The 12034-nt window shown below is 36.5% G+C and overlaps 1 protein-coding gene across 1 annotated transcript; it reads right to left on the bottom strand.

The window, feature by feature from the left end:
- Nucleotides 1–3350: 3350 nt before the first annotated feature.
- si:ch211-254p10.2 (solute carrier family 40 member 1) lies at nt 3351–11913 on the bottom strand. Its single transcript, XM_042740803.1, has 9 exons — nt 10737–11913; nt 9202–9316; nt 8255–8322; nt 7927–8086; nt 7289–7404; nt 6979–7105; nt 6402–6656; nt 4994–5656; nt 3351–3856 (listed from the first exon to the last, which is right to left on the bottom strand). The coding sequence occupies exons 2-9, from the start codon at nt 9302–9304 to the stop codon at nt 3597–3599; spliced, it is 1752 nt and encodes a 583-aa protein (XP_042596737.1). The 5' UTR covers nt 9305–9316; nt 10737–11913; the 3' UTR covers nt 3351–3596.
- Between the last annotated feature and the right edge of the window lie 121 nt (nt 11914–12034).

Below are 12034 nucleotides of genomic sequence, written 5' to 3'. Positions count from 1 at the left end.
AGGAGAGACGGGCACCGTCTAATGCGTGTAAACACCACTCTACCCCAGTAGGGGCCGCCCTCTGCAGTCGTGACCGATGTGTCAGGACTTCTTAGCCGAGGACCTCCCAGCCTGAAGCATGGCCCTCAGATCCGGCTTAGGCTGGGAAACCCTGGCTCAGAGCGTTGCTTCAGCCACCGGTCCCGACGCGGGGGAGCGCGGGCGGCAACACTCTGATTTTGCGCCTCCTTACATGAGGAGACGGTACACCGAGAGGGCTGCTCCCGCCCAGCAGCCCCTCCAGTATATATATCTTCTCAAAGTGAGATAAATGTTATTATATTCCTCAGAATTTAATGCAGTCACACAATCAGACAAGTATACACGGTCTGAATTGTGATACAATTCATATCGAAAGTGATATATCGGACTTTTCATAGTCAGGTAAACACTGAATTTAATTCCTCAGAATTAAATGCAGCTAAACAACCAGACAAGTATACATGGTCTGGCGTGGTAAGATTCAGATCAAGAATCAAAAAATTATATATCTAACTTCTTTCAGTCAGATAAATGCCTCATTTAATTCCTCAATATTAAATGGAGCCAAACAAGCAGACGAGTAAACACGGTCTGGCTTGTGATAAAATTCATATCTAACTTCTCATAGTCAGATAAATACTGAATTTAATTCCTCAGAATTAAATGCAGCTAACCAATCAGACTAGTAAATACGGTCTGGTTTGGTAAGATTCACATCAAAACTGAAAGTGATGTCATACACGCGTTGCCTCGGCATCGCGCGAGCCGCTTAGTCACACAAACAATATTAATCTCCTCGGAGATAAATAGCTGCAGCTGCGAGTTCACGGTCAGAGGGGGAAGGAACCGCAGCGCGGGCTTCCGAGCCTCGAGAACGAACTCTAGATCTAGGGAACACGGGTGAGATAGGAAAAAAGCCGTCTCCAGCCCGTCCCCAGATATGCGAGAAGCACAGTCAGCCCCCTTATTTTTCCCGCGAGCTGCGCTCCTCATTAATGCTGCTCGTTATAATGTTTTGGCATAATATGCTTGTGAAACTGATGCTGTGCAACTGAGGTTTATGCAGCTGATGTTTGTGTAACTGCGAGCTCATCGACGCCCTCCGTGTCAATCTCCTCGGAGGAGAAAGAAAGGCGGTGCGTCGCGGCCGTTACTCAGGTGGAAGGACCGCAGCGCGGGCTTCCGAACCCAGAGATCAGGCAGATCTGGCGGGTGAGGTAGGAGATAGGGAAGCGCCCGTCTCCTTTCCCTCCAGCAGATCTATCTGCGAACCCAGCGAATGCAGGCGCCGCTCCGCCGCCTCGGCGAAAGCGGGACCAACACCGCGAGGAACGCTGGCGAAGACCCCCTCTCGAGGAAAGCCCTCCGGGATCGAAGCGTCCGCACTGGCCGTACACAGTGCAGGCAGACGGCTCCCTCAAGAGCTGAATCAGCGTGCTTCGATCCCAGGCAGATCGCGCACAGACTATGTGTATCCCCACTCGTGATTGTAGCGAGGGCAGGGAGGAACACACAATCTGAAACGCTGATCTGGATTCGCCTTTCAGATGTCTCATCTTAACTTTGCTCTTTGACTATTGCTTACTCTTTGAGGAGCTAATAGTGACAAACAACAATAAATAAGACTGACAAGACAGAATGACATGCACACACAGAGCGCTTGCTGAAAGACGCGAAGCTGATGCCAGCTGTGCGACATGTGCCTTTATAGCTTCCTGGTCGCTTACGTCACCCCGCCCGTGACGTCACACGCTTCCATGAGACAGATTACACACGATATTCAGAGTCGCTCACGCTAAGCGCGTTCCCCAAAGCGTTTCGACGCAGCTCGAGTTCCTGAAGAGGAAGTATAGCGAGTTTAAAAATGATTATTTACACTGGTCTTGTTCATGGTGAGGATATTTTTATTTGTTTTTTGGATGGTTAATTAAGTATTAAAAGTAAGTATTGGTTTATAGAGGTAAGTAGTACTAGTATACAGTCTAATACTTGTCCATTGGTTTATAATCCATGTTCACTGTCATTGAACTTCAAGTACTGCATCCCATAAACATACCACACTTTTCTCATGCAATTATTTCCCTACAATTCAAATGAGGCTGTTTGTTGACAATAAACACACATGTGGAAAAGTCACCAAAACAAGTCTTCAGGGTGAGGCTTTTTTTTTTTTTTTTTTTGGTAGTACTAGTCTTTAGTAACATCTGGTGGACAAAGGACAGACTTACAAACCTGCCCATTAGGTCCCTAAAAAATTATAATAATAAAAAAAAAACTGACCAATTTCATAAAAAAATATAGACAGTGAAAACATGTTCATTGCAGAAGATTCACTATCTATCTATATAAATAAAAATTCTAATGTACTTTTGAGTAAATATATAGATTGGGATACATATTAGTTACTGAAATTTCATTTTAAATATATATATTTTTTAACCTTTAACTTTTTTGCACCTCCTAACTAGTTATATATGGTGTGACAAATCATTTATAATATAAGGTCATGACAACTGTATGTACAGTATATATTTTTCTAAATTAAGTATTTTATATGGAGTATATCTCAACAAAATACACAGCACTGTAAGCCACATTTAGTATTAATTTCAACAGACATTCCTTCTGAAAGTGGTTTAATTGTTTGACACTTAAAGGATCCTCAAACAACATTTAACATAACACATCAGCAGTAAAAATAATCTGGGAAATAAAATATGTTTCATAATTGAAACAGATGCAATGCAGTCTGAGTACTGTACATATATGTTAACCATTACTTCTGTAGTTACTGTACACAAATAAGTTCAAGCTAGAGTTCAGAACATAACAGTTAAGTGCTGAGGTATAAGATTCTGTCTTCATCCACTTTGAACTCAAAAGTAACACTCAGTTAAAATAGTCAATTAAAAGACCTTGACATAATACTTATATAAATGGTGAACAGATACAGTCCACGGTCTTGTTAAAACTCACAAATTTTTCACTTGAAAAGTTAGGGATAAAACTAAAAGATTAATCAGTCAGTCAAAAGCACAAATAATAAAAGAGCTATTCCCCTTGCATGCTGTTAAAAGCAGCTTTTGTCTATTGGACAAGATTTGTAGTTTGTGTGCTAAGTACCAATTTTCAAGATTACTAAGTAATCTTGAAAAAAAGAAGACATTTACTGGCGTTTTATCAAAAAATGGTTTCTGTTTAGCTGACAAATGTGAGAAGATTTACAAAAAAGGTGTTTACTTAGCTAATAATCCATGAAAACATGTTGTGTCAGCTATGTTCAGTTATGTGCTTGTTGTAACAGTGTGCATTTTAAGACACTTATTAACTACCAGGAAAGCTTGGAAAGTTTATTATGAGGGTGTTTCTTTTGACTGTCAACAGGAGGCGCTGTTTCCTGATTATGTTCACCTGAGTACTACGCTGCTGCCAAACCCTTTCTTTCTTCCAAAGAGATCACGGCGACAGCTTTTTTCAATGTTCTGAGCTGGATACAGTGCGTTTTGTGTAAGTGAATCTTAACACACGGCACAGCGCAGGGATTGAGACACATTCACAAGAGAGATTTGTGTTGCTTATGTGTTTGTACGTGGTTTCCTCTTGATTTTTCTGGCATACAGGAAGTACATGGTGTGTCCTGTGAAAATGAACAGGATGGAGATGATGACAAGGATGCCGAAGTGTTGTGGCTGGGGTGCAGAGATGACCATGATGAAGTGCAGCAGGTCCATCAGGTAGTTCATGGAGCTCTGGACTCCATTTACTACCCCACGCTCTGATTCACATATGGTCTCCTGCAAGAGCTGAGTCACTGTCAGGTCAAAGGACCAGAGACCTGGAAAACAACAACACCACAACACCACAACGTATATTATTTTAGGTTGCACGTCATGGTGATATAACTTGTAATATAATCAGTTAGTGTACGATTCTTACTAAATTAAGATGAGTCATACCACATGACATTTTAGAACCAGAAATAATCTTGACTTTCATAAACTCTCTCATACTTTACTCATACTGACTTGTTGTCATCTCTTTAATAACATTTCCCTGTTTTATGAGGTAAAAAGTCAGAATTGGGAGATATAAATTCAGAATTGTCAGATATTAATTTAGAATTAAAAAATGAATTTTTATCACACCATTATGACTTTTTTTTCTCGCAAATCCTAGTATATTTCTCACAATTTGGACTTTTCTTTTCAGTATTGTGAGTTTGTAACTTGCAAAAAAAAACTTGCATGAGAGTTTTTTCTGAAAGTGTCTTGCAAGTATCTCGCAACTCTGAGTTTATGTCTCACATTTTTCAGAATTTTAAGAAAAAAGTCAGAATTTTGAGATCAAAATATACGCTTCCATAAACATGACTTTGTTTTGCAAACAGACGCTTTTAATTAAGCAATGAAACAATTTTGTTGAAAGATTTTTCCTAAGAAATAATAAAAGATTTTGCCAATTTATTTTTTAAATAATAATTACAAAGATTTCTATTTGTTTTCTATTTTTATTTCTATTTCTGTTTATTTCTATTTTTATTCTATTCACCAAAGAATGCTGATTATAATTTTTTTATTATAATTTTCATACAAACACACACACAAAAAGCAGCATATCTGTTTCCAACATAGATAATAATCAGAAATGTTTCTTGTGGATAAAATCAGCATATTAGAATGATATCTGAAGGATCATGTGACACTGAAGACTGGAGTATTGACGCTGAAATGCTTTAGCATCACAGGAATTAATTACATTTTAAAAATATATTCAAATTGAAAAAGTACCTTAGTGAGCATGAGAGACTTTTTTTTTTCTCAAAATCATAGTTGGTGCTTTAGTGATTTTGAGTGACTTTTTTTTTTCATATATATATATATATATATATATATATATATATATATATATATACATATATATATATATATATATTTTTTCTCAAAATCATAGGACAAAGCAGGCATCTACTTACCAACTCGAGCTGTAATGACTCCAAGGAACAGCAGGATGATGGAGACGTAAGACTCTGGTTCAGTCCCTGCTGGTGCGTTCTCAAACAGCACAGTGTTATTGGTCCAGTGAATGGAGGAACGGTCTGGCAGCAGAGGCTGGTTGCTGCCTCCACGCAGTGGGTATATGTGCCTCTGGTGACCTCCAGTCATCCCTCCCACATCTGATGCATTCCCCATATTTAGTATGCTGAGGTCCATGGGGCTACCGGGGGCAAACACGGACCACAAACAAAGCAACAGGCAAACTAGGTGCAGAGCGCTGGAAATGACCCCAGTGTTGACCAGGCCACATGCTTTGCGCAGCTTTGTGAAAAGCACAGTACCCAGAAGCCCCGCCACGGCCGACACACCCATCAGAATGCTGAGCAGCGAGCCGCTGATGCCTTGGGTGTAGGCGTAGCCAGTGGTGATGCAGTCAAAGCCCAGCACTGTGGTGTAAAGGAAGGCCAGGCCCAGGCCGGCGAGGAAAACAGGCTGTCTATAATACGCCCTCCATCCTTCCCGGCAGGTGCTGAGGAGCCCACGCAGCCGATGGAGGCACACTGGTATTCGGCTTATTTCTTGTAAATGCAGGCTGGTGCTTTCCTCTGAGATGGCAGCAGCTGGACATGCTGAGGTCCTGCCTGAACAAACCAAGATGTATTGTGGATTTGGATTATATATCAGTACTTCCATCTATCTGTCTGTCTGTCTGTCTGTCTGTCTCCACTAGTCAACATTTGAAGTGGATCAAAACATTTCATCAAAGTTGTCCAGTTTGATCCACTTCAAATGTTGACTACTATCTATCTATCTATCTATCTATCTATCTATCTATCTATCTATCTATCTATCTATCTATCTATCTATCTATCTATCTATCTATCTATCTATCTATCTATCTATCTATTGTTCTATCTATCGTTCTGTTGTTCTGTCTATCATTATATCTGTTGTTTTGCTGTTATTCATGTGCATAAGGTCTAAACCTTCAAATTTAAATTTTTAGGCTTTTAAATCATTTTTTCATAACTTTCAAACAGGAGTTTATTAATCCCACATTTAAAGTTTGTCTTTTCCCATTTTGCTAAAATGAGTTATATAAATGTCAATTCATTGTTAATTCTTCTTCCTTTCCATTTAAATTCAAACTGCATTTCATTTCAAATTCAGAAACTAAATTGGAATTTTAAAGAAAAAATCAGTTCTGAATAGTGAATAACACATTTCTACAAAGGAATCGGTAAAGACAAGCTTCTGTAATATGCTATATACACCATCAGGTGTCAGTATGAAGCGATATCTACAATATTGACTAAAATGCACACCAAACTACTGAGTGCAACTTTAAATATACATTATATTTCATGGGTTTGAGTCTTGTTTTACCTTGTGAGCGTTTTCTTTCTCTTTTCTTCTCTAAATAGCTTTGATGTTCCATAGCTGGCGGTTTGGCGGACAGCGCTGGTACAATCCGGTAGACTCTGGAGAGGAAGATGAACTCTACAATGAGGGACACCAGATTCCATCCTAAAATGAAGCCACAGCCAACCACATTAGAGGCCAGGGTCATTACCTGACCCACTGCCAGTGGAGCCAGGATGTTGGTCACCTGATCGATCCGCCTCATTGTAGCATTCATTCCTGTATCAGGAGGTAATCAAAACACAAAATGTTTTATTTGACAGAATATTTGTGTGTGCATAGTAGTTGTAGGCTTATTAGAGCATTGCACTGTTAGCTTTGCAACATGCTAGCATCAAATTCAGCTGAAATCAATGAGTTTTTTCTCTTGTGTGGAGCGTTTTTGTGCACCATGCGGATTTGCTACCTATGTAGAGAAGTTACAGTACTGTTTATTTGCAAGTAATATATAGTTTCTAATGCATTTGATTGGTAAATTTTAAAACACTTATGATTTCCAAATCACAGATTAGCATTACGCTAACAGAAGTAAAGGCCATACCTGCGAGATGACCACGGTTATAGCCTGTGATCACCACTATCCAATCTCTCTGGATGGCAATGGTGAGAGCTGTGCTGGCGAGGTTCGCCACATCTGCCAGGACGATCACCACCGTATAACAAACCACCTTGTGTGAGTTGTGTGATGCAATAAGTTACTATGCTATGTCATAACAGCAGGAATGCTTATGTTCAGCAATGACTAGCCAGAGACAGTAGGCACACAGTGCTACTCTGAACACATAATTGCATTCTGAATGGGCATAATAATGACACATTTTTAGGGTACAAACAGTGTAAGAGGGACTTACAGTTAGCCACCCATCCCAGATTTCCTCAATCCACTTTTTGTACGAGAACACCAACATGAGCACAATGCTGCAGACGGTCACTGAGATATTCTGAATAAATAGGGATGCGTGGGCCACTGTTGAGGTGGATAGAGGAATTATGATACTTAAAATAAACAATAAATACATAAATAAATATTTTCATCAGTTGAAAAAAAATGTTTCTGTCATATTTCTTCTCAAAATCAAACAAAAATATTATTTCTATTATTTCTATATATATATATATTATATAGCCTGTTTAAGGACCTGTTGTTATTATTATTTATATTTTTTATAATTTATATTTTATATTATAATAATTTAGTTAGTGCATTAGTTGTTGTTTTTTCCTATTTTTTAATGACAATTCTCATTAATGCAGTCAGTTTCATTGACATTTTTTTGACAATTTAAATAATAATTAAAATGGTGAAATATTTAATCTTGAGAATATGGAAGGTACTTGATTGTCATGTAAATTTATGATATATTAATGCAAATAATAATATTACAAAATAAATAAATAAATCAGACATGACATCTCTCTCTCTCTCTCTCTCTCTCTCTCTCTCTCTCTCTCTCTCTTACCATAAATGCAATGCATAATGCATTTTCACCTTTGTTTCTCGGGTTGCGGTCAACCCAGTCTCCAATCAAAGCCCCTAATAAGAGCACCGATCCGGCCACCACCAGTCCAAAGATGCCAGTTAACAGCAGGTTATGCCCATACAGCTCAATCAGGAAGACAGAGATGGCAAAATGCCACATGCGATCACCCTGGCACGCGAAAAGACATGATCAGCTCAAGATATCATACCTGAGATATCATACTTCACATCTTTTGTGTGGTCCTCAAAGTATCATGAAAAAACCTGTAATAGTGTGCCAGAGCTCATGCCCTGTTTACTGAGTGCCAGCATTGCAGATATGAAAACAGCTCCTTACCCACATAGATAACGCTCCACTAACATAGATGAGGAACTTGGGGCCCTTGAGGTAGATGAGGGCTGATTCTATGAGATAAAGAGTTTTGAAAGATTTATTACTTGTATGCACATTGCTTGTTGAATAATAGAATGTTTAAAGCCAGACAGCAAGCATCTTCTAATATAAAATAGCAGATTAATGTTTCTCTGTTTTAATCACACTATAATAACCCTTGCCTTAAAATTTCAAAAGGATTGTTTACTTTCTAAACTCATTTGGGGTTGTTTTGTTTTGTTTTGTTTTGTTTTGTTTTGTTTTGTTTTTTTTGTTTTGTTTTGTTTTGTTTTGTTTTGTTTTGTTTTGTTTTTTGTTTTTTGTTTTGTTTTGTTTTTTTGTTTTGTTCCTGGGAGCACAAAAGTAAAAAATTATGAAGATTTATGTTGGTCGCTCCATACAATTATAATATATTGGGACATAAACCATAAACTCAAGAACCGGATCACTCTGATTCATGAAAACCATCACTGTATTTTGTGAACGAGTTAAAGTGAATCAGATATTCACATATTTTCCTCACAAACTGACAAAAACATTAAAAAGCTTGGCTGGATTTACAGTACTTAAATTTTAATCGGTTTGTAGCCCAAAACAATAAACGTATATACAGTATAACTGTAAAATCGCACTTGACTTGAATTGATCAAGCTTTTTGTACCTTCTTTTTGGTGTTACGGAAAAGCACGACCTTCCTCTTTTGTGTCACGAAAGAAAGTCAAATGGTTCAAAAAGACTCAGAATGTTAACTAAATATTGACTCAGAGTTTTAAATTTGTGTGAACTGTTCCTTGCATATTCTGTCAAGTAAACTGAGTGTGTAGTTATATGGAAATATCGCAGGTATTTGACTAGTTTGAAGTATTAAACCTGCCCAATATAAATAGTTTGATTCACGTAAAGAAACATACGTGGTATATTCCTGGTTTTGGTCACAGGTGAATCTCTGTCATTATCATTGTCAAACTCCACAGCAACACCACCACACTGGGCCCCCTCTGTTCTGAGAGACATCCTGTGTGAACACTGAACAGCATGACTGTGTTAGAATCAGGGTAAAAGATTGTAAATGCAAATGTAAGTGTTCAAAATAAATACATAAAAGAAAGAAAATTTGACATGGTTGTCATGAACTACAGTGAGGCTTAATGTATACAAATGTGTTTAAAAAAATAAAATACAAAAATATTTTAAAAATAATAATTAAAATTATTATAAAATGATAATTATTAAAAAGAAATATAAACATCCTAAAATATATGCAATCATTAGTCAATAGTAAATAATGTTTAGTTAATCGTGTCACATTTTAAATATGTGTATAGTTTTCTATCACATTTAATAAACACTATGTACATAGTACAATATTAAATATAAGTAATTTATTTAGCATAATCCATGGCCATTTCAGTTATTATACTCTACCGTTCAAAAGTTTGGGGTCAGTAAAATTTGAAATGTTTTCGGAAGAAGGTTCTTATGGTCACCATGGTTGCATTTATTTGATTAGAAATACTGTGAAAACAGTAATATTGAGAAATACTAATACAATTTAATATAACAATTTTCAATTTTAATACATTTTAAAAATGCAGTTTATTCCTGTGATGGTAAAGCTGAATTTTCAGCATCATTACTCCAGTCTTCAGTGTCACATGATCTTTCAGAAATCATTCTAAAATACTACTTTGTTGCTCAAGAAACATCTCTAATTATTATTAATGTTGAAAACTTAATTTGAAAATTAATATTCTTGTGGACACTGTGATACTTTTTCTTTTAGGATTCTCTGAGGAATAACGAAAATAGGAAATTCAAAAGAATAGCTTTTATTTGAAATAGAAATTTTGTAACATTATAAATGTCTTTACTGTCATTTTTGACAGTTTACTGTAATTTTTAATCACTTTAATTCATCTTATTTATAAAAAGAAAAAAAAAATTCTTACTGACCTAAAACCTTTGAACAGTAGTGTATTTAAAAAAGACAACAAAAAACAGAGTAAAAATGTATTATTGTATTACTAAAGTATACTGTGAGTTTTAATAGATCAGTATTCAAAATGCTTTTTGAACTTTTTTTGTTTTTTTACAACATATAATCACAATTTGAGTGAGAATTTGATTTGGAAAATGAACATGAATTTTGCGTGAAACCTGATGATCATGATTTGAAAATGAACTAGAGAGCATCTTGAGCTTCAAAAGGACCAAGAACATCTGACTGTCACATGATCAATATTATAAATTTGATCGACCTATAAAAACTGTACAAAAATATGAAAGATTTCTTCCTCATTTTGCATCAGAACTTTTTTTAGTTTTCAGTTTAAAATCAAAATGTGATTCCCAGACTTTCAGTGTGACCTCAAGCCTTTAAGACCCCACCGTACACATAATATTAAAATACTAAAGCCAAAAAAGACAGGTAGAGAAAAAAAATCACCTGATATTTGACTCCTCCTTTGAGTCCTCCCTGCTATGAGCGCTTGCTGTGTCTCAAGGTTGTGCTATCCATGTGTCCCAGGTAAGGATGCTTGCATGCAGGCCTGAATTCCAGCAGTCGTACTGTGAGGGGCTTGATAACATCATAGTGCGTGAGGGCACCATTGTATGAAACTGCCAGAAAAGCAGAACAAGTCACAGGCTGACAAAGGCAGCCAGCATATTCCACAGCACGTGACAGCGAAGGGGGACAATGTCACCGTTCACCCCCCACACCACAAAAAAAGACCACCCTGTCACTCAAATCTCATACACACACACACTTATATAGTAATAAAAAACTCGTCATGCTCATTCAAACACATCAACACTGATGTTTGCATTGAGAAATGTTCATTTTTATTGCCATGCCCTGATATGATTACATATTTAATCAATTAATAATCAGTCAAACCAGGTTTTGTGGCCGTCCTTGACAAAGTGCTGTTTAAACAATGATCATACTATGGATATCCGAACAATATCTGAACAAGATGATTGCATATTGCACATTGAACCCTTCAGATTAATTTATATATAATAATGCATAATGAATGCTGTTTATCTCAGCACACTTACACACATTTAAAAGTCCAAAACTGGCATTACTTTATCAAATGAATCAGTTTTTATGTTACTATATATATATTAATTTTGACCTACAAATTCTTCTGTAACTGTATTGTTGTTTTTTTATTTGTAAGTATGTTATAGTCTACCACTTATTGTTAGACCAAAGAAGAACATAATTAATCTCAAATTACAGTGGATTTAGTGACCCAGATGTTTCATAAAAAATGGGAATTTATCTGCACATTACTAAATTTTTATTCATGTTTATTATTTATTAATGTTTGTTATCTTGACCACCATAAATAGATGTGCTTATTATGTTGCTCAGAAAACTTACGTGTACGGTACTTAGAAAAGCAAAATATCTAAAATGCACCACTTATCATGATGATGTTAACACTTTCCTGCTCTTTTTGATATAAATGCGAAGTCTGACAACACACTTTCCCTTTTTTTAAGAGGAGGAGAGTCTTGTAAATGGATTACTCTTTTATTATTTATCTTTTTATGTTTGCCTGGTGATAAATTTTACCATGAAGCAATCTGTTATTAATTGTTCTGTTTTTGTGTTTCAACCTATTGATATGAGAACAGTTCCTCAGTACTCTAAATACACATGATATGGCTGATATTATAATGGCTCTTAATGGTGCTTTAATGGTGTCTCAGAGCCTGATGTTTGCAGGA

Source organism: Cyprinus carpio, chromosome B16 (assembly GCF_018340385.1).
Source record: "Cyprinus carpio isolate SPL01 chromosome B16, ASM1834038v1, whole genome shotgun sequence".
Classification (NCBI taxonomy): Eukaryota; Metazoa; Chordata; class Actinopteri; order Cypriniformes; family Cyprinidae; genus Cyprinus; species Cyprinus carpio.
This window is presented reverse-complemented; position numbering and strand designations above follow the sequence as displayed.